Source organism: Natator depressus, chromosome 15, assembly GCF_965152275.1.
Source record: "Natator depressus isolate rNatDep1 chromosome 15, rNatDep2.hap1, whole genome shotgun sequence".
NCBI classification, from domain to species: Eukaryota; Metazoa; Chordata; order Testudines; family Cheloniidae; genus Natator; species Natator depressus.
The window spans coordinates 15,533,409-15,556,833 of record NC_134248.1 but is presented as its reverse complement, the minus strand read 5'-3'; the positions used below and the strand labels follow the sequence as shown (position 1 = coordinate 15,556,833).

Below are 23,425 nucleotides of genomic sequence, written 5' to 3'. Positions count from 1 at the left end.
ATGTACTACAGAACAGGGAAACTATTTACATTTGAAATTTTGTGTGTTTGGAGTGTATGTGTATCTCCTTGCAGGGGAAGAATAGTGTCTTTGTAACTAAAGGATATAAAATATAATAATAATACAGTGTTATGATGTACAAAGACATTTGTAGAATAAGTTCAGCTTGTTAGAATTTCCTCTTTTGAGCAAGCTGCTACTATTTTGTAAAACTTAATGGGCCTGAAGGATTTTACACATATGTAACTTATATACAGTTATTCATTTACACTGATGCAAGCGAGAAGACTCGAGTATGTCATCTCAATCCCTCTTCTCCCCTCCCAAAAAATCCACAATGGCTCCCATCTCCAAAATGGTTCCCTTTTTTTTTTTAACTTGAAGTTCTTTAAGTGTCCATACTTGCTTATGTATCTGACCCTCCTGGTAGTTTCTCATTCAGAAAATTCAACATAGCTGCTCTATTCTTTAATAAATAATTTAGTTATATCAAAAGTGTTGCAGTGCTATGTAAGAAGGTATGCATTCCTTTGTGGCCGAGTGTAGTGGAAGGGTCAAGTTAAGAGAGTTTCAAATCGCAAGGCAAGTATCAAACAGAAAACAATGAAATTATAAAGTACTATAACACGGCCCACCAATCACAGCATAGAACATAGCAACCTTCCAAGCAGGTGTGTTTTTCCCGAGGGCATGTAGTCTAGTGTGGGTTTTGTCCAGAGTTCTGTATTGTGTGGGACATCATGCTTTTCAGCTATCTTCCAGCCCAGGTCCCACTTCCCTGTCCTGCTGCAAGAAGCCTTAGGGTTGCCAGGCATCCAGTTTTTGACTGGAACACCCGGTTGAAAAGGGACCCTGAAGGCTCTGGTCAGCGGGGCTAAGGCAGGCTCCCTGACTCTGTGCAGCTCCCAGAAGTGGCAACATGTCCCTGTGGCCCCTAGGCACTGGGGCCAGGGAGGCTCTGTGTGCTGGCCCTGCCCTGAGCGCCAGCTCTGCAGCTCCCATTGGCCGGGATCAGCAGCCAATGGGAGCTGTGGGGGCAGTGCCTGCGAGTGTGGGCACCTTGCAGAGCTGCGTGGCCGCACCTCCGCCTAGGGGCTGGACATGCTGGGTGTGTCCGGGAGCAGGGCGGAGCCAGGGCAGGCAGGGAGCCTGCCTTAGCCCCGCTGCACTGCAGACCGGGAGCCGCCTGAGGTAAGTGCCACCCGGCTGGAGCCCACACCCCAACCCCTTGCCCCAGCCCTGAGTCCCCTCCTGCCTTCAAACTCCCTGCTAGAGCCCGCACTCCAACCCCTTGCCCCAGCCCTAAGCCTCCTCCTGCCCCCCCAGAGCCTGCACCCCCAGCCAGAGCCCTCACCCCCTCCCACACCCCAACCTCCTGCCCCAGCCCAGTGAAAGTGAGTGAAGCTGGGGGAGAGCGAGCAATGGAGGGAGGGAGGGGGACAGCGGTGAGTGGGGGCGGAGCATCAGAGAAGAGGCGGGGCCTCGGGGAAGGGCGCAAGGCAGGAGTGTTTGTTTTTGTGCAGTTAGAAAGTTGGCAACTCTAAGAAGCCTGCTGTGACCACTTCATGAGCACTGACTCCGCCCTTACTCCAGTGGAGGGGGGGGTTTGATAGGGGGTGGAGTCCTGGGGGGGCAGTTAGGGACAAGGGTCCTAGGAAGGGGCGGTCAGGGGTCAAGGAGTGGGGCGGGGGGGTGGATGGGTCAGGGGTCCTGGGGGGCCTGTGAGGGGGCGGGGGGGTGGATAGGGGGCAGGGCAGTTGGGTGGTTGGAAAGGGGGTGGGGTCCCGGTGGGGGCGGTTAAGGGCGGGGGTCCCAGGAGGGGGCGGTCAGGGGACAAGGAGCAGGGGGGCGTTGGATGGGTCGGAGGTTCTAAGGGGGGCGGGAAGTGGGAGGGGGCGGATGGGGGGGCCAGGCTGTTTGCGGAGGCACAGCCTTCCCTACCTGGCCCTCCATACCGTTTCGCAACCCCGATGTGGCCCTCGGGCCAAAGCGTTTGTCCACCCCTGCTCTGTGGTGACAAAGCGCACACACGCGCGCGCACACACACGCACACACACTCTGCTGCCCGAGGTTAGGTCTTGGGAATGACCTGCGTTCAGCAGCGCCATTATGTATTCTGACAGCCTTGCCTCCCTGCCATCATCCATCCCGTCCATCGTGGGCTGCTGTGGTGCGACAGCTGAGGTAGGGAGACGCGCTCGCAATTCTCCACTGTTAGACGTGAGCCAGCCTCTAGCTGTCTGTTGGAGAGAGGCCCAGGTGGCAGCAGCCACCAGCAGCCCCAGCCCTCGCTGCGGCAGGCAGTAAGAGGTGTGTGGTGATGGTGAGGAAAAGGGGCAGGGGCAGAATGGAGGAGGCTGTCCCAGGTTCCTTCACGCAGGCTCCCTCCACCGCTGGACAGCATCACAAGTCCCTAGGCTGCTGCTGACTGCAACCCATCCCATCCCCCCCCCTTCTCCAGCTTCTTCAACACCTTCCCCCCACAGCCCTAGCTCTCTTCTCTCCATAACAAACTCTCTTCCTGCCTCTGGCTCCCTCCCTGGCGGCTACTAGCTATCCTCACTCATCTTTGTCTTCCCCTGCTGATGCCCAGGCAGCATGAAGGAAAAGGAAGAAGTAGCCTGACTCTAAAGCAAAGGGGTGAGGAACAGACGGGCACAGGGACAGACTGGAGGCAGCAGGCTGCAGTTATAGGAGAAGGGGGGGAATGGGACTGGCTGCAGGGGGCAGTAGCAGAGGGAGATAAAAACATTGGGGGCAGGGAAGGGCCATGCTTGCGGGGGGATGGTGAAGAACAGGAGCAGCAGGGTCTGTAACCATTAGAGGGCACTCCCCTCAGAACCTAGAATTGAACCCAGAGGAGAGCTGAGATACAGAAATCCTGCTGTCAGCAGTATCTGTGAAACCCACTGGCAAAATGTATATCATTCTTCTCTAGTGCCTGGCCCCTACAGAGGATAAAAGATTCTGCTACTATCAACTACTTCATTAGCTCAGGTGGTCAAGGTCTGTGCTGTAAATCGGGAGGTTCAACCCTGCTGATGACCAGTGTGGGGATCATTATGTTTCCACATGATGGAATTTGTTTTTTTTTCAGTTTTGTTTTTTTAAACCTAGAAAATTACATTTTAAAAACTACATTAAAAGAATGTTAAGGTTGCAAAGTCAAGAGATACCAGAATTGAAGTTGCAAATACAACCTTAATTCAGCCTTCTTGTGTGTTATGATGCAGTCTTTAATTACATGATCCCCTACTATATTTTCCACAGGACCCCTGCCTCATTCAGTTCATAGGATGGGTGGTGCTCTGGGCATGTATCAGGCTTGTATAGTGAATGAGGTGGTTGTCTTTAGAACCTTTGTCTCATTTATTGCAGAAGTTGGAAGGTGTGTGGTGAATGAGGGAAGAGAAAGGTTGGTCGCATGGTTAAAGCCCTAGACAACTGGATTCAATCCCTGCCTCTGCCACAGCATTCGTATGTGATGCTGGACAAGTCACTTAAACTAAAACTTTCACAGATGGCCAGTATGTATTTCCCAGTTTTCGGGTGCCCAAATTGAGGCACACTGAGCCTGATTTGCAGAAGTTTTGAGCACTTACAGCTGCACCTGAAGTCACTGGGAGCTGTGCTTTGAACATATAAAGTGCTATAATAATGCCCCCCATCTGTAAAATTGAAAATATTAATACCAGCTCACCCTAGGGGTGTATCCTGAGGATAAATCCGCTAATGATTGTGGACTACTCAGATGCTATGGTGATGAGTGCCATAAAAATGAGGAAATTAATAATAATAGTAATAATAATTTTGTCTTCAGAGCAGGGTTTGAATAGTAAGCGGTAAATAAGCATGGGGCCACATATTGAATGTTGAGGATAAAAAGGAGTACTGAATAGCTACCCATTCAGTGAGCGCTGTCTAATCTATGCACTGAATGAGGCAGGAGGTCCTCTGGGGAAAAAATAGTATGTGAACATGTAATTGAAGACTATCGTAATGCATATGAACGAGGGGGCCGAATTAAGGTTGGACAGGCCACCTTAATTCTATCATAGTTACTTCTGAGTGCTTGACTTTGCAACCTTAATGTTCTTTTAAGATAGTTTTTAATGCAATATATTTTATACCTTGCAGTCTATTGAGCCTTTCATTTGAGGATATCTAACATTCGTTAAGTTTCCCACCACCCCTGCAAAGTAGGTAATAAGTAGTATTCCCATAATAGAGTGTATAGAGGACCACTGGGAATTGTGCACCCATACCGATATACCTATAATAGACCTGAAAGCTGTTTACTAAGGCAGCAGAATATGTACAGTTTGGTCAGGTGTCTGTATGCTTTCTCCATGGATCTTACTGTCAAATTCAGTAATATTTCCTGTAGAGATTTCCATCAAAAGACTTCAAAACATTTTACTTACATTAATGAATTAAGGCTGGTGCACTAAGTAGTATAATTGCATAAAGGAGTGCCTTGATTTTCGTGCTGCTGTCGTATAGCAGCTTTGTGTAGTTTCGTTACCTATTCAAAGAAAAGGCTGCCTCATCTGCAAGTTACACCTTTTTCAGTGTTATAAAGTCTTTAGAAGCAATATCCAGTTAACATTTTTGAGTGTATGGGTAAATGTTCTTGTGGGATATTTGAGAGAAACAGTAAGTGATCAGCAGAAAGCTTGTTGCTTTATATCCTGTTTAGAAAATCAAATTTGTTTGGCTAAAATCTTAGTAATACGGAACCTTTCTCAGAAGTGCAGTTTCAGTCTTGTACCCGGGTCTAAAATCATACTGACTTGGATCAAGGAAATCTGAAATGTACATACTGCCAGAACTGTCTGAGCTTTCTCTATTTTAGAGTTGTAAATTTGTACCTATCATTCTTCTATCTGAGCACCATTACATTTTCCATAATCTTTTCCAAAAAGGGAGATAAGACATTGGTCTATATTATTTATTATTTTATTGTGGAAGCACTTAAGAGCCCAAGTTTGCTAGGTTCTGTACAAACACAGAACAAAAAGTGACATTGTCAATGTCCAGTGATGGATCCTTGCATATGGTTTTACTGGTGCCTTCCTGATGTTCATCTGGCATTGTACCCTCAGACAGAGGCACTGACTCTCTTCATCATCAGTGGATATCTAACTATCCCAATGTTTATATCTGAATCCAAGAATTTTTTATCTGTCCAGCAAGCAGAAAACTTATTAGGAGAAACTTGACTCACTTTCCAGTTGGGAGTTTGGGTTATCTAAGTTACCTGCTATCTGGGACAATATGACTGGGTGTGGCACTGCAGATCCTATGGTAAAGACAAAGAAACTTTTCTTTGTCTCTCATGCAGCCATGATACATGTTTTTAAAAAACTGTTTGCAATTGGACTGACTCAGCAGGACTTCTGCCATCAACGCTCTGCTGTCTTCATTTAATCTGTGGCACATCATCTGTAAGTTTCTGTTACCTGTTAGGGGGAAAACTGAATTTAGAAGCTACTGGATCAGTGGTCAAGGCCTCTTCTAGGAAAAAAAACCCAAGTCTCTAAATAATGGGCCACATTTGGAAGGTTATTGCCTTATAAGGGCCACAAGGGCTTTTTAAAAAAAAATTATTTTACAGACACTGTTGAGGCCCCCAGAAAAATGCTGGTATAGTGCATATGCTGTGTACCAGAGTAGTGAGGCCTCTGTGTGCAGTATACTAAAGAGAAAAACAAAAATTTCTGGCCTAAGCCAGAGACTATTGCGCTAGTTCCAGGCTCCATCTGGCTTCTATTATTGCTGACACCACAGAGGGATGGAATCGCAATGGAGCAGAGATGGCTGGTCATCATTCAGCTTGTATATCTTCTCCCCCACACTCTCTGTATGTCTTTTCTATGTAGATTGTAAGCTCTTTGGGGCAGTGACTGTCTCCCACTCTGTTTGCCTTACATAGTGGCCCCCATTCTTGATTGAATCCTACACATTACCATAGTACTGTGATTCTCAGTGCCTAAAAAGAGAAGCTTTTTAGTTGCTTATGTGCTGAATGCTGCCCTTAGCCCAATTAGTGGGCATATTTAGCACATACTTTCTGAAGCAAATAGATTTGTATTCTTGCTTTTTGGTTCACCTTTAGTACTTAACATTTTAAATTCTTCCAGTTTTATCCCTAGTCTTGGTTTTCCACAGTCCTGGTCATTAATGTGAGTGAGCACCATGTTCAAAAACACATGCATGTATGTAGTCACTGGTTATCAAACATAGTCCCTTGACTATCCCATGTTGCCCCACTTCTGTGATCACTTCAGTAGTTTCTGGTGTAATAAATTTTATGCTAACCATTTATTTTTACAGTAAAACATCTATGGATTGCATAAATGCAGCAAAGAAAACTTTTTAAAACTCATGTATTCAAAACAAAGATCTTTACTGTCTTTCAGGACCTTAAATGGACTTGGGATCTTGGTGTGTTCCATGGACGGATCAGTGGCCTTTTTGGACTTTTCCCAGGATGAACTTGGAGATCCACTTAGTGAGGAGGAGAAGGTACTATGAGCTCTCAGGACAAATATGATCATCCATTATTTTTCATTTCAATAATATTCTCAAAACTGTTCATAGAAGCTTGTAGTTGACTGATTTTCATATTATAGAAAAATGTGGTCTTGTCTGCTTTCCAAAACCAGGGAGTTTTTTTGTAAAGTCAGCCATCAAGTTCAGAAACAACTTGCGGTATTAAGTATCCTTTCCAGAGTAGAAACTGTCTTGGCAAATACCCATTTGCTTACATTGCATTATACATTTGAAACATTTGTCTGGCCTAAGTAGTAAGGAGTGACTTCCTGATTTCAAAATTATGGTTTAAAATTACTCTTATGAGCTTGTATGTAAGTCTTTTTAACGTACTTTGCTATCAGCTGGATTTCCCCCCTTATCGCTGCTAGCAACAGAAGTTTTGCTACCCTAGTTAAGTTAGTTAATGAGTTGGATGTTATCTAAAAAATATAACGAGAGAGAATTTTTTTTTGAATGATGTGTAAATAGTACTGAAGGCACTTGTACATTGATGCTAATAGATATGTGTAATGTCTGTATAGCACAATCACTGATGTATTGCTAGCAGTTGTAATCAGGTTTTGTTTTTACATTTTTAAAACCCATAGAGCAACATTCATCAGTCCACCTATGGTAAAAGCTTAGCAATAATGACTGAGGCTCAGTTGTCTACTACCATTATTGAGAATCCAGAGATGCTGAAGTATCAACAGAGACAGCAACAGCAGCAGATGGAGCAGAAGAATGCAGCAATACGGGAAGCAGCAGGGACTGCAACAGCAGCTCCCAAAGTGGCGAGCATGGTTAATGGTGAGAGTTTGGAGGACATTAGAAAGGTAGGCCTTTTGAATGGTGGTTTTATAGTATCCAGTACAAATTTGATAATTATCTAATTAGAGAGAGACGGTGGGTGAGGTAATATCTTTTATTGGACCAACTTCTGTTGGTGAGAGAGACAAGCTTTTGAGCTTACACAGAGCTCTTCTTCAGGTCTGGGAAAGGTACTCAGTGTCACAGCTAAATACAAGGTGGAGCAGATTGTTTAGCGTATGAAGTTAATATGGTGTAAGAGACTATTCACAGTGAAATGAGCAGTTATGACCTCTGCAGTCCTAGGACAAAGGAGGGTTAGTGGTTTATAGATTGTTGTAATGAGCCATAAATCCAGTGTCTTTATTAAGTCCATGATCTTTTAGTGTCTAACAAAGTTATGAATGTAAACTCCCAGGCTCATCTTTTGAAAGTGTTGTGCAGGTTTCCTTAGAGGTTGAGTACTGAGAGGTCAGATATGAAGTGATGGTTTTGTGAAAAGTGTTCTACCTTGTATTTATCTCTGATTTATTGTTTGTATTATGGTGGTGTCTAAGAGCACCAATCACAGATCTGGGCTCCATTGTGTTAGAGATTAAATAAACTCTTATTAAAAGACAATCCTTGCTCCATGGAGTTTATGGTCCTAAAAGCCCCATTTGTTTGTGATGACAGGAAGGCAGATCAAGTGAGTGTGTGCGCAAATATTTGCGGCCTCTTTGGTTCAGAAACACAGTTGGGAAAAAAAAAAATCTTCCCTACAATAAAGGATATAATTATTGATGAGCATTTTTCATTTCATTGCACCTAACCAGAGTCTTGTGTCAACTGGAGAAAGCATTCATTTTAACATTATTTTCTCCCCTTCCCCCAACAGAATCTTTTAAAGAAACAAGTTGAAACACGGACTGCAGATGGCCGGAGGCGGATCACACCTCTCTGCATAGCTCAGCTGGACACTGGGTATACTTTGAAGTTTTACTTTTCTTATCTCCCTTGACCTTTTCATCTACTTATTCCAGTTCACACTGGCAAAATTTAGGTCCATCTTAAACCCATTGCGTATTATAATACCTTATATTTAAGAACTTTTAAGATGAATTGATTTCAAAGTGCTTTATAATGATCACTTTACCTACCATTAAAATGCAGCCACTTCTAGGGTAGAAAGTGGCAGCTGGGTTCTGTGAAAATAATACTGCAGAATAGTTTAAAGAAAGAGAAGTGAAAATCATTTCAAATTAAATACACAGACATTTAGGTGAGAAGAATGTAATAATCCCACTTGGAATTTGGCTGGTATGTGATTGCGATTTTGTTCCAGCACATTCCAAGAGCTATGGGATCTTGAATGACTGAGTGGTCCCATCCTTGGTTTCCTGTCTCATCCAAAAAATGTTTTTTCCTCTTCTAGGAATATACTGTGTATTGAATCCTTCAGTGTTTTAGATTATCTGGATTTGTGTCCTCAGAATGAGCAGCTTTAGCTATTGTTTTTGGAAGAGGGAAGGTCATGGAAAAAAGATCCCAAGATCAGAGCCACGAGTGAAAAATAAACTCCCTTTTCCAAGGACTTGTTATACTTCTGTCGTCCAAAGCAATTTCTGAAGCATGTGTCTACATCCTGTGTAATCATGCCAGTCATGATTTGAACTCGGTAGCTGGCTTTTGCTGGAAATATCCTGCATACAGTTGTGAAAATCTGCATTTATCCCAGTGTTCTCTTAATAGTAAGATTTGAGAGCCAGTCTGGAATGGTTAGTCTTAAGACATAGGTTTTCTCCCATAAAAAAAAAAACAGCTCGTACTGTTAACTTCAACAGGACTAAACTAATGTTTTGCATCTGTCAACTAACACTATAAAAACTCTTTAAATTAAAACATGTTTTCACCAGAAATGGGAGAGCTCCCTTTGTTTGTTCTTCAGCTGTACACAAACAAATATTACCCCAAAGCAATGCGTATTCCGTCTGCCTCATTAATTAACAGAGGTAAACCGCAAAGCACCACACTGGCCTACATTGCAGTAGAGATGAGAGAAAAATATATTGAAAAAATGGAGGGGTTTTTAAGTGTTTCTGTTTATACACACACAAGTGATATTAAAGTTAAAATACTTCTTTAAAAACTACTAATTTTTAAAAAATCATATGTGCTTGCTTTTAATCTTTTTTTGATATAGGGATTTTTCAACAGCATTCTTCAATAGTATCCCGATATCTGGATCTCTGGCTGGCTCAATGATGTCTTCTCAAAGTAATCAGCAACTGATGTCATTAGATTCCAATGCAACCAATTCCCTCTGCACTTCAAAGCCTTCTCTAGAACCACTGGCAGCCAGTATAAAACCAACAGATGACACAGTCAATAAAGATGGGTCAGTGTTTGCAAGAGGTTTCATTTCTTTTAACCTATATGACTTTTCCTTCATATTTCTCTAAATGACCAGTTGCTAAAGTGATTTCCTGACAGAAAATATTAATTGAGAATCTAATACTGTCTTGCATACTTCAAGATTTTATTAATATTCAGTTACTCTTTTAATAGTGGTGGGAACTAATTATACGAAACCCATGTTTTTTGTGAAGTCAGTTTATCCTTGTTAACATCCAGTGCGCACCACTATGCGGCACTTACTAAGAAGTCAACTAGCATGAACGCTTCTGTTTTCCTTGAGGAAATGCATCCATTGTTGGATTGAGCTTTGAGTTGGGATATAACTAGTAGCTTTAAAACGCTGCAGTTTACTTAATTAACCCTCCCAGGGCTGAACAAATCCCTAGGCATGCACTGGAAATGCTCTTCCCCAGTGAAGTAAGATGTATTTTGGTTGTTATCCACTGGAGTAACTACTAAATCATCCTTACAAACACTGGGCTGCTATTAGTACAAGATTGCAGCCCCCTTAAAACATCTTTATTTACTCTAAATTGAGTTTTTTAAAAGTGCGCAAACCTTATTTAGATGATTTTTTGTGATGTAAGGTTCTGTTGTGTGGTTCAAAGAGTGTTTGCAAGAACCAGGTTATGTGGTTTGAACTGTAGTGTAGGCAACAGCTAGGCTTGTGTGTAAAATTTTCAGTCTGCTACAGCAAAATAAATATGCAGTGGAGACCTACAGATCATTTCATGCTGTTCCACTGCATATACATAATCGCTAATTTATTGTACTTGGACACTACATGCCTACAGATAATATGTATTTTTAATCAAGGAATGAGAATTATAAAGAATGAATCAGTTGGATATAGCTAGATGAAAAGACTTTATGCAGCAGCATTAAGATTTCAACTCTCAGATCTATTATAAACAATTTTTGAGAGTAGAGGATATTGACACATGAAAGGATGTGGTGTATTTTAATTCACACACGTCCAAGAGTGGCCAATTTAATGAAACTTGTAGTCCATGTGGGAGGTTTTGATAAATGCTGATGTATTTTTGCGTACTACACAATTCCAAATATATTTTCAATCTTTTTCTCTTTCCTCCTTTAATAGTATAAATGCTACCTCTGCTTCAGCTGCTCCCCCTGTATCATCTTCCTCTGTGCTAACAACTCCATCTAAGATTGAACCAATGAAAGCGTTTGACTCGAGATTCACAGAACGATCCAAAGCCACCTCAGGGACTTCTGCTGTAATAAATACAAATCAGACTGCCATAGACAGGTAAGTGATGGTACAGGGCAGGAGAGGGCACACAAGCAGACAGTGTTAAAACAATATGATTCTCTGAGGTATGGATGCATCAGTGCTGGGATTCTGGAGATTAATTCAGGTCTCTATAGAAGGGGGCAATGAAACAGAGCTACGAGTAGGAAAGATTTTCTGAGGTAACATTATCCATGGATACTCATATTTATGTTTTCAGCCTGAAGCATATGGGACCAAAAAAACTCTTCAGATCTTCCTTAGTTAAAACTTTTGTTTCAAGATAAAATCATTGCATGTGAGGTCTTCATGGAAGACAATAAAATCTAGCCTGCCTGTACCAGGGAGTTCCATCTCAACCTAAATTACATTACATAGAAAATAGATCCCAATGGCTGCAGACATATTTCAGTTCTGTGCTGAGAACCTTGTACAAGCAATACATTTTCTTTTCAAGTATTTGTCTGTGGAGCCACATGATCAGAGTCGAGAAAAGGAAAACCTTTCAGTTTGGTGATGTGAGTGTGCACAGACAGACCACTTAAGAAATTGTGTAGAAGCTCAGTGTCTTGCCAGCGAGCTATGTAGTCACCCCATTTACAATAAATACAGCGTTTTTTTTCCTGTCCCATATTTCCTCCCATAAAACTGTCCTTTTGCTTAAAACAAACAAACAAACAAAAAAAAATCCCCCACTATTCCGGAGGATTGGAAGGTAGCAAATTTTGTACCTGTATTTTAAAAAAGGCTCATGAAGTGATCTGAGGAATTATAGACCTAATCCTTACATCTGGCAAATTGCTTGAAACAATAATTAAACACCTGGAATAATAAAACACCTGGAAGATCATTATATGATAGGGTCTAACCAGCATGGTTTCTGCAAAGGAATATTGTATCTCACTAATCTTAAAATTCTTTGCATGTGTCAATAAAGTAGTGGATAAAGGAAAATCAGTGGATATAATTTATTTAGACTGCTGATAGGCCTTGGACAAGTTCCTTCATGCAAGATGCTACTAAAGAAGCTAACTAGTCATGGAGTGAGAGGCAAAGTATTGTCAGGGATCAAAAACTGGCTAAAAGACAGAAAACAAAGATTAGGATTAAATGCTCAATTGTAATCCATAGCAAAAGGTTTGAAGTGGGTGCCTCAAGTTTCATATTAGGTCCTGTGTTGTTTAGCACAGGGGCTCTCAACCTTTCCAGACTAGTGTACCCCTTTCAGGAGTCTGATTTGTCTTGTGTGCCCCAAGTTTCACCTCACTTAAAAATTACTTGCTTATAAAATCAGACATAAAAATACAAAAGTGTCCCAGCAGACTAGTACTTAACAGTTGTTCACGCTCTCATTTCTACCACATAATTATGAAATCAATCAATTGGAATATAAATATTGTACTTACATTTCAGTGTATAGTATACAGAGCAGTATAAACAAGTCATTGTATGTAATTTTAGTTTGTCCTGACTTCGCTAGTGCTTTTTATATAGCCAGTTTAAAACTAGGCAGATATCTAGATTATGTATCCCCTGGAAGACCTCTGCGTAGTCCCAAGGGTACATTTATCCCTGGTTGAGAATCACTGGTTTAACATATGTATTAATTACCTGGAAAGAAGTATGGTGAGTAATGAGAGAGAACAATTTGCAGGTGAGACATGGTTATTTTCAGATACTTAGGACCAGACAAGATTGTGATGACCTTCAGAGAGATCTAAACAAGCTGAGTCTATGGGCAACATTGTGGTAAATGAAATTCAGTGTCAGTAAATACAAAGTGTAATGCACATTGGAGGAAAATAATTAAACTACTCTGACACCTTACAGGGTTCTAAATGATCTGTATCAACTCAAGAAAGGGGCCTGGGTTTCATCATAGTCATTGAAGACCTGTTTTATGTGACGCTGTGGTCAAAAAAGCAAACAAGATGTTAGGGTACCTAAGGAATGGGCTTGTGAATAATATGGAGGATGTTATAATGCAATTACACAGAGACTATGATCATGCAATTATATACATCAATGCTGTGGCCTCATTTGGAATAGTGTGTGCAGTACTGGTCACGCTATCTCAAAAAGGGATATTGCAGAACTGGGGATCGGAGGAAAGCAACAAGAATGATCATGGGCTTGGAAAAATTCTCATCTAAAGAGAGATTGAAAAGAATGTGATTGTTTGTCTTAGAAAGGGGATGCATAAGTGGTACACAATAAAAGTATATAAAATAATGAATGGTCTAGAGAAGGTAGATCAGGAACTTTTGTTCTGCCTGTCTCCTAACACAAGAGCAATGGACAAGCAATGAAAATTAAAGAATGCAAATTCAAAACCAGTAAACACCCAATATGTAATTAGCCTGTGGAACTCATTGTCATAGGATTTTTTTGAGGCGAAGAACTTAGCAAGATTCAAAAAGGGAGTCAACATTTATATTGATATCATGAGTATCCAGAGTTTTCAAATTAATAACAAAAATTTGAAAAGGCTATTAAACCTCATGTTTTAGGCCTGGAGCCAATCTCTAACTACTAGAAACCAGGATGACATACTATGGGGGGCAGATTACCCCTCATCTGCATACTGTGGGATTCTTAAACATTCCTCTGAAGCATCTGGTTCTGGCCATTGTGAGAGACAGGACACTGGACTAGCAAAATTTGGGTCTGATCCAGTAGGGTTCCTGTGTCTTTAATGGGTATATTTGCCCAGAGTCAGTTGCATGGCAAACTGGTCCACATGTATGTGTGTGAGGTACATTGTCTTTTCTGCCCACTTCCCAAAGTCAGAAGGGACATTGGTTGGGTACCCCTGTCAGTGAGTGAGGTAAACAGTAGTATCCCGACTTAAAGCTTGGGAAGGTTGAGGGACAGCAAGGTGGTCACTTGTCTGAGAGTCACTGTGATCTATTATCATGGCATAGGGCTGGGTATCAGGAGACCTAAGTTCTCATCATGATACTGATGTTCTGTATGATGTTGGACAAAAGTCATTTAACCTCTCTGAGTCTCTTTCCAGCCAGTAAAATGGGAGTAACAATATTTACTCTTGAGGGGGTGTTGTGAAGCCTATCTAATGTTTCCTATGTGCTACTTAAATGCAAAGAATTATGGACAAACAGCAGTGGAACTGGGAATAGAAATCACTCCCCATCTTTTACTCATTTCTCTGTTATGTGGAGAAGAAAGAGAGGAGAACTACTCTTAAAATTCCTTGCATGTTTAGATCAACACAAGATGAAAAATTCCCTTCCTCCCACCCTTCCCAGGTAAACATCTTGGAAAGCTGGGGGGTAGGGAGAGGCTGCAAAAAAGGTTTTTATTACAACCTTAACAATAACTATGATTCCTGATGCTCATCATAATGTGTGTATATATGTGCATTGAAAGCCATTGCTTCAGAGATGTCAAGCATGCTGTACATGTTAATTTACAGCCCTTGTGTTCTTTTCATTTGCAAACTTGCTACTGTCAGTTTATTCTCTTCCACCTCCCGCGCTTTGCCCATCCTCCTGCCCCTAATGGAATCGCTCCATTTCAGCTGTAATGGAAACCAGTCTCTAAGCAAAACTCTAGTTGTGTCATCTGATTTGGATATTATAATTGCTCTTCATGTGGTACAGTATCCATTAAATGGTAAAATAAAAGTTTTGTTTTTTTTAAAAAGTATCTCAGATTGCTGAATAATGTGTTCATGCAAGCCACCACACCCTAGTTTACTATTTGCTTTTTAAGCAGAAAATTTACTTGAAGCTGCATTTTGTATGTTCCATATTTGCACTTGCATAAAGGATTGGGTAGCCTTTTCTTACCTTAATTTTTTTCCTCTGCACTTTTTCAGATATATTCAAACAAGCCTAAGAATGCATCTGATGCTTAGCTTGAAAGCAAATAGTGGGTAGATGGGCGGCAGCTTTGAGTACAGCTTATGTAAATTATTAAACAAATAGTTTACTTTTTATGCAGATTGAAAGATCAGAATTTAATTAAAGAGAATAAGCCCAAGGATATCCTGGAGAGCAGCAGTGACAGTGAGGAGAAGATTCCAGCTACTAAACCACTGTCACTGCCCAAGCGTAAACTAGAACTTGAGGCAGAAACAGTAGAAAAGAAGAAAAAAGGCAGGCCTCGGAAGGATTCCAGACTCGTACCTGTGACTTTAACTGTTCAGGTAATCAGTATGTCAATAATTTAATTAATGTGCATAGTATTAGTATTTATGGTTTCTACTATTCATTTACTAAAGCAAAATGTTGTCCTTGCATTAAATCAGACAAAAGGTGGTCAAGTGAAACCAGGAGTGCTAAGGTTTCTCCAAATTTTGAAGCTAGTCCTCTTGCTTGCTTTTTACCTAATTCTTAAGGTTTTAAAATGAAGGTGCACATAACATAACAAATCTGTATACTGTGCGCATACAAATATTGCAGTCACTAGCTAAACAGTATGTATGTAGTATTGGAGTTAGATGCAGGACTTGGCTTCAAAAAACACAGATGTCTGCTGCTTGAACTACATGATAAATTCCATCAGCTGTCAGCAGTATGATTCAAGAGGGTGAAGTAATTATAAGCATTTGAGCAGGTGTGACCTTCCATTCAGTACAGGACAGTAGAGTACATACCTAGCTAGTACATTATGGCAGTACTTCCCATCCTTCAGTTGCAATAGCCCTTTTCCTTACCAACATTCAAAAGCTGGCCTTGCCCTGAAACATACTGGAGCTTCCATTATGTTAGTACAGATGTAAAGTGTCAAAGATGGCCTAATGCAGATCTCAATGACCACATATTGTTCCTGAAAATTCTTAGCCGCTAGTTTAGAGAATGAAAACGTAGTATTTATGCAATATGTATTTAAAAAAAAGAAAAAACTTTTGCACAGGGTTTTTCTGATGTGTGTATCCACATTTGTTGAGGTTTCCCTCTTGGCAACACAATCTGGACTACGGTATATATGTACTGAGGTGCTTTCGTGAGTGATAACCCTGCACTGTTCCATTTGTTCATAAGTTTTTTTTCCTTTTTGTTTTTAATTACTCTGTTTGTTACTGTTGTTGACATTTTTGCTTTTCAGTCCCCAGCTGCACTGGCCTCTGAGAAGGATGCCACTTGCATCTCTGCACCAGCATTAGCACTTAAACTGCCAACCCCAATCCCACAGAAATCGTTTACATTGCAAGTAAGTGGGTGACAGCAACATTGTTTACTTAAAAGGCATTTGGGGGATTGGAGCAGAATCCCTTTGACTTGTCCAAGAAGGAGCTTTACCCATCTCACTTTCTTCTAAGACTTTCCCACTTGGCTCCTTCCTGCCTCTGTAGGCCTCCCAACTGCCTCTTCTCCTCCCCTGCCTGCCTTCGCTTTGGGACCCAAGTAAGTCACATGCACCCTCTGGCTTCTGCCTCCTTACTTCCTACCTCACCTGCAGAGGCAATCCATTTCAGCAGTTCATTCCTTCTTTTCTCACCTGACTTGGCTTCAAAGCCAAACATATTTTCTCCTCTTAGGCACCCCCTCCCTTCTTCCTTTATTTAGCCTTGGTGTTACAAGAGAAGTGGTGGCAGCAGCAGGTCCAGACAGGGCTGATGCTTTCTCTTCACACATGCGCCACAGCCAGCTCTCTACATAAACTGGGCATTTCCTCTGAGGTCTCTTCACGTGGTAAAGTGACATGCTCAGCACCTTGAGGGCCTAACATAACATTGACTCATGTACCTACGTAGTCCCTTGTCTGTGTGCTTTTACCATAGAAGTCTGGCTTTGACTGCAGGAATCCTGAAAGGCTGCAGCAGCAGCCTTGTTTGAACTAGATTTGGTGTCCAGGACTTAGGAAGAACAGATGACTGAAAATATAAATTGGTGGGCTCAAAATACACAGAAATTGTTGATGGGGAGTAGCCTTGAGTGACCAGTTGCCTTTGGAATCTCTTCCTTTTGAAGTAATTTGGTGTATTTTGAGGATAATTTTAAAGAAAAAACTCCAGAGTGTTTTCTCTATCAGACGCCAAGGTTTAATTGGGCCCTATTTTGGACCTACATTACTTGACACTTCCCTGAGCAGTTTTCCTTTGTGTAAAAAGATTTTCCTTTACTTTTTTTCAGGTAAGTTCAGATCCCTCCATGTACATTGAGGTGGAGAATGAGATGACCACAGTGGGAGGTTCCAAGCTGAGCAGGTTAAAGTGTAATCGGGAAGGCAAAGAATGGGAAACTGTCCTCACCAGTCGAATTCTTACTGCAGCTGGAAGCTGGTAAGAGAATTTGCTTGTAGAAGAAGGAGTCTCCAGAAAAGGATAGTTCTTTGGCAGGAGAAAGCATTTAGGGCTGTATTGTTACACTATTAAACAAGTTGTTAGTGGAAATCTTGTTCAGGGTTCCCTTTGAGAACTTCTGATGACATTAATAAAATATATAGGTATTTAAAATTTACCAAATTTTGATAGCTTCAGAGAATATTGCTACCCATTTGTCTTTATTATTTTAACCCCCCGTGCATGGCATATTTTTGCAAAATGTTTAATTAAGTTCACTATTACAGTGCATGACAGGATCCCTTATTTTTATGGAGTTGTGTGATTCTTCATAGTGCAAAACATCTTCCTAAGACCTTTCTCTTCTTCCTCTTCCTGCTATCCCACTCTAGGACATGTATGTTCCTCTTTCCTCCTCCTATAGCATTAGTAACTGGGGGCATTGGCTTTGCTGGTCATTGCGGTTTGCTGTTTTTTTCGTTACTTCTTTTGTAACCTGTACACAATGCTTTGGTATTAACCATGTTAGATGAATAAATATAATATGCACTGTATGTAGACCTGATGGCAGCCTCACGAGTGAATTAGCCCCTAGGGTCCTGACGTAACCACAGTCTTTATAGCATCCCATGTCCCAATTAGCCAATTAAAATACTTCCTTTGCCAGACATTGCATTCTTCCATTAAATTCCCCCATTAGAGTGGACTGAATGATTAGAAGCAACAGTTGTTTAAACAGCAAATGCTACAATGACTGAAGGTTTAAAAGAACACTTTAAATAGAATATTTTTGTGGGGTACATGTTTCCTCAGAGATACCTGCAGTTTCTCCTCCTCCTCAACAGCAGCTTTTAGTTTTTGCATCAGAAGTTTAAATTAAACTGTGCGATCTTGTTGAGGTCCGAACTGTGACATAAGTACCCACAAGTCTGGTTCACAGGAATTCATCTGAACCTTTTTCTGGTTTTATACCCTTAAGAGTTAGGCTGAGTTTTGGATTGGAACAAATTAATAAATCACAGCTGAAATTGACAAGTTTTACATGTTTTTTGTGGAAGCTGTTATGTTTTGAGCTGTAATGTTTTGCAAAAACTCACAGTGGCCCAAGTTGACTCAAACTTCAGCCCAAGCCCACCACAAGGTTTGGTTAGTCTGGCCTGAGTTTCAAGCTTGTTAGGAAGAGTGTTGATTATAAAGTTACGTACAGCTGTAATCAGAGCTCTCCTTCACACCGTGCCCTGTCATCCATAACAGGAAACTGCAAACTCCAGATCATTCACATACCTTATTCAGTGTTTAGATTAGAAGCATACCTTAGAGCAGGATAGAAATAAAAAGTATGTTAAAATTTGGGCCAAAATTTCTGATGCTCTTTAATGAAGGAGGTAGGAAGTGCTCCTTTTACAGTATAAGCCTTCCTCACTGACAGAAGTGCTATCCAACACCACCTTTGAAACATGCACCCAGGGCTTTGATTGCAAGGTAATTCAAACCTTTAATCTCACATCGCCATGAAAGGTACTTTTATATTTTGTCATTTAGCAATTCCCTACTTTCACCTCTGCAATGCTCTTGCCTGACAGTGCACAACTTCCTCCCTGCCTTCCAAAGAGAGCATCATCATTCCACTGTCTTGTCAGACCATTCTTCTGTGTGTGGAAACGGTCTTGTTTCAAAAAACCAACCTCTTCTTCATATGGCCAGTATGCCTAGACTTATTCTGACCAGGCACTCCTCCTTTCCTTCCCCAATGATATGTCGCATTCACCGCCATCTGCAGAGTGAGAGACTTGAATTTAGGATTCAAAACCACATTCTTCTCTGTTTTTTGCCTCTGCCTTCTGGAGCCAAGTTTTCTGAATCCTCACAATTTACCAGTGAGACCTCCTTCAAGTTGTATGATAACCCAAGAGTTCTTGCCTCTTTCATTTCACTGAACTTAAATGTTTCCTTTTGATCATTTTCAGTGATGTGGTGAGTGTAGCCTGTGAGAAGAGGACCTTATCTGTATTTTCAGCTTGTGGTCGTCGCCTTCTCCCACCTATTATATTGCATTCGCCTATCTCCGCTTTACATTGCACAGGTTCTTACGTCATGGCTCTCACCACTATTGCTACGCTGTCTGTGTGGTGAGTACTAAATTATGCTGTCATGACTGCCAATAAGCATGGGCTATGATTGACTGGTTACCTTACTGCTTCCAGTTAATGACTTTGATTGGGGCTGATAGATTTTTTTTCTTTCTTTCTCGTGGCTGGGTTGGTATGTGCCTGCTGATGCTCTGGTTCAAATCAGGTTTGCTTTCGATTGAGTCTTACTTGTGGATGTGAAATTCACCCCTGTATAGAGGGCCCACCATGCAAGACATGAGTCCTGCCTACTCTCTTTTGCAGGCTTAAGTGGACTTCTGCACAGGGGTGAATTTCACCCTAGAAAGTGGATGATTTATCCTACTAAGGGTCATTTGTTTGAGCCACCTCCTAGGACAGGGTGATTTTAGTCTGTAGAATTAAGGGAAAGAAGGAAACATAGAAAGCATTCATATCTTCATTTTTAGTAAACCAACATTGACAATGGAAGGAGTATTGTCTAACAGTTAGAGTATGGCCTAGGAGTCAGAAGGCATGGTTCAGTTCCCAGCTCTGCTGTTGACTCACTTTGTGACCCTGGACAGTTCACTTAACCTCTCTCTCTACATTAGTTTACTTATCTGTAAAATGGGGCAAATGATTCATACCTATCTCACAGAAGTGTTGTGAGGCTTAATGTTTGCAAAGTGTGATGAGATTCTCTAACAGAAAGGGCCATAGAAGTGCAAATAATAGTTCTTATAATCTTTATCGGAAGCAGGGGTGCATACAGCTCTGCCCTGCCAAAATTGTGTTGTCAAAATAACGAAGAAAATATTAAATTACAAATTTTAATCAGGAATGTTCTAGAAACTGTTTTGTTATATGATTGGAGTATTCATTTCTTTTTAATGTATAGATTTCCCGCACCCCACCCCTTCTTTTCTCTCCCTTCAGGGATGTTCATAAACAGTCAGTGGTTGTCAAAGACGAGTCTCTGCAAACAATATTAGCAGGTATGAAAGGGCACATTTACCTGCCAACCGTAGTCTTTCAGCCCTCCTGTAATATTTTGAGCCATTAACGAGTGTGCTAAAATTCGACCTACCCCTGTAATGCAAAAATAAATAGGTATTCTTCTGTATGTAGTTGGCTGTTAAATGGAAATCACTGGGTAATGTTTCATTACCACAGAAACAATCAAGATAAAAATATAAGGAGATAGCAGACTATTAAGGATCCTGTAATTTGTTTTGTTTTTTAAATGTGGAAATGCAGTGTTGTAGAGTTATCATGAATCACTTTCTAATCTGGTGTATAAATCCCGTAACACTATCGCAATCCCCAATAAATATCTTGCATATAATCAGATATTTTAAAACTTAATTGATCAGAAATTATCTGAATTTAACAAATCTGTTTTCTGCCCTTACCAGTATCTGGCAAAAAAAAAAAAAAAAAATCAGTGTTACAGGAAACGCACTGGCCTCCTATCTGGATTTAATCTTAGTAGTATTAATCAAAGGCAGTTTGAGAAGTATTTGTATGTGTGTGTGGTATGAACCCAGCAGACTGCAGAAGTCTTCTCAGATAGACAGCCACAAACCCTGGTTAATTGGTCCTGTGCTCAAAACATGCTCTGAAGGACTGTAGAATCAGAACACTTTGGTAAGCAGGAGACAATTAATATCTGAGCATTACAGCATGTTTATCCACACCTTCCCAAGCGTAGTTTGTTAGGAGATTGGCATGGAGATATCGCTAAACTGAAAGGTTTAGTTTTAAAGATGACAGAAAAATAATTGGGTGAATATTCTGCGCTGAGATACTGCTAATATTTCCCTTTTAACCAACCCTTTATGTATTTTGCAATTTCTCAAGATTATGTAATGATAGTTACAAAGAAATGATACATGTAATCGTACATTGAGCTCAGTGCTGAGAGTCCTGGCTTCTAAGTCCAGCTCTGCTACTGACTTGCTTACGTGCATTCAGTGAGTTACTTCACCTCTTTGCCTCAGCTTCCCTGCCAGAACCTGTTTCAGTAGGGCTCTTGCAAGGATTAATTAATGGCTGTACAACACTTTAAATGTGTAGAGTTTTAAATGTTATGTAATGATTACTTCAGAGGCAATCATGAGATCTGATTTAATCTGTAGGAAGTGATACATCTGTCTCTCAAATTTTGCTGACTCAGCATGGTATACCAGTAATGAGCCTCTCTGATGGAAAGGCATATTGTTTTAATCCTTCTCTTTCTACGTGGTAAGTTGCACATTCTTTCCTACCGTTTATAAAGTTGGTTGTGTTAGCATGCCGGTTCTGATTTACTGCCCCTTAATTCTGTACTCTGAAAACTAACCAGAGCAGAAACTTCTGGGCTTGCCTTCCACTTTGCTCCCCACATACTAGTACATGGATGGCTGGGCCAGTCCCTTTCATGTTTTATGATTCAGTATTGTTTAAAATAAGCCTTGTAAATTAAAAACTTAGACTGAAATTTGTTTCCTTACCGTTCTTTCCCCACCTGTTACATATATACTCTGATTTGTTGTCATAGGGTTGCTTGTAACTGCCTGAAAGTTGACATGGATTTAAAATGGTTTGGTCATTCAGATGTTCATGATTTCTGAATGTAAAAGATAATAGTCTTTGGAAAAATTAGTCCAGAACAGCTGCCAGGAAACTTGGATGCTCTCTTATATTTAGATGGTAGTTTGTGTGTTTAGATTATGGGTTCCTTTAAATAAAAAATACCCCAGAGAAAATCTCATTTTTACTGCCTGGCTCTAGTCCATGTCTGTAATGGCCTTGATATTATTCACAGCTAAGGCTGACCCTGCACTTAAATGCTGCTGTCTTTTTCTCCACAACAATTAAACCAATGGAGGATGGAATCTGAATTTCCTGTCACTTTTCTGTTTGTGCCATATCCTCAGATTTATATAAAAGAATAGTCCCTTAGTCACTAGCTCAAATTAACCATGATTAAACAAGCAAGTTTACTGTAAGTATTTGTGCCATTGTGTATCTTAGTTGTCTGGTAAGCATACACATGGCATTCATTTTGAGCAACCAATTCCCCAGCCTGTAGATGATAGCCTTAATTAGATGTGGGAAGTGGGAGCTGTAGCTGTCAACTCTCCCCTGTCAGTATGAAGGAGGCATCATATCCTCAGTGTAAGGGAACTGCCAGAGTGGCTGATCAGCAGTCTCAGAGCAGGGTCTGATGTGTGGAGGGGTTTGCGGTAAAGTTAGTTTCATGATGAGAAAGTAATTACCTAGGTTCCGTACAGCCTGGGTCCTACTGTGGATGTGAATTTTTGTTTTCAATATGCGAGTTCCAAGTATGGCAACCTGTAAAATGTGCCAGTGGATTTTCTCTTATGCTTTTCAGAGCTCAAGCCAAATCCTGTTTAGGTTATGTGACTAATCCCATTGACTTCAATGGGACCATTTGTGTAAATAAAGTGAGCAGGATTTGGCCCAAAGCCTTGTACATTGCACCAGTGTGTATCGTTAAATGTATTAATCTAAATTTGGGTTACTGCTGATATATACTATATGTACTGTATGATGTTTGAACCAACCTTTGTACTTTTGGATAATTTAAGCACTATACCCAGATGTACAGACACTCTTTTCTTAACCTGTGTATTATATAATTTTAACATTAGCTTTAATAAAATTTTTATTGTGAAAATGCAAATAGAATATAAAGCAGAATAGAACAGAGTCATCTGCCACCTGATGCACCATTCGCTGTGTTCTAATATGTTCTTGTTTTTTTTTCCCCCCAGGAATCTTGTCTCTGACAAACAGGACTCCTTAGCACAATGTGCAGACTACAGGAATAGTTTACCATCCCAAGAAGCCATGCTGTGTTCAGGACCTTTAGCCATAATACAGGGACGAACATCAAAGTATGTATTTAGGCATTTTATTTGTGTTTACTGATCAGCCAAGTGGTCTCTTTCTGCTTCATATACAGTCAACTAAACTGCCCGGTGTTAATTTCTGTTGTGTTGTCTAGTTTCAAGATGACTGAATGTTTGAATTACTTAGTTATTTTCAGAAATATCAGTGGCTTGGAGGGCTAATCTGTCA

General features: G+C 40.9%; 1 protein-coding gene across 1 annotated transcript in view; it reads left to right on the top strand.

Annotated features, from left to right (window-relative positions):
- HIRA (histone cell cycle regulator) overlaps window positions 1–23,425 on the top strand; it is a 56,001-nt gene that overhangs the window by 27,925 nt on the left and 4,651 nt on the right. Inside the window, exons 11-22 of the mRNA XM_074972876.1 lie at window positions 6,423–6,528; window positions 7,146–7,373; window positions 8,225–8,310; window positions 9,530–9,724; window positions 10,847–11,017; window positions 14,966–15,170; window positions 16,073–16,177; window positions 17,101–17,249; window positions 19,217–19,378; window positions 20,276–20,334; window positions 21,478–21,583; window positions 23,119–23,241. Of these exons, the coding sequence (XP_074828977.1) occupies window positions 6,423–6,528; window positions 7,146–7,373; window positions 8,225–8,310; window positions 9,530–9,724; window positions 10,847–11,017; window positions 14,966–15,170; window positions 16,073–16,177; window positions 17,101–17,249; window positions 19,217–19,378; window positions 20,276–20,334; window positions 21,478–21,583; window positions 23,119–23,241 (1,695 nt within the window). The remainder of the gene's footprint in view (window positions 1–6,422; window positions 6,529–7,145; window positions 7,374–8,224; window positions 8,311–9,529; window positions 9,725–10,846; window positions 11,018–14,965; window positions 15,171–16,072; window positions 16,178–17,100; window positions 17,250–19,216; window positions 19,379–20,275; window positions 20,335–21,477; window positions 21,584–23,118; window positions 23,242–23,425) is intronic.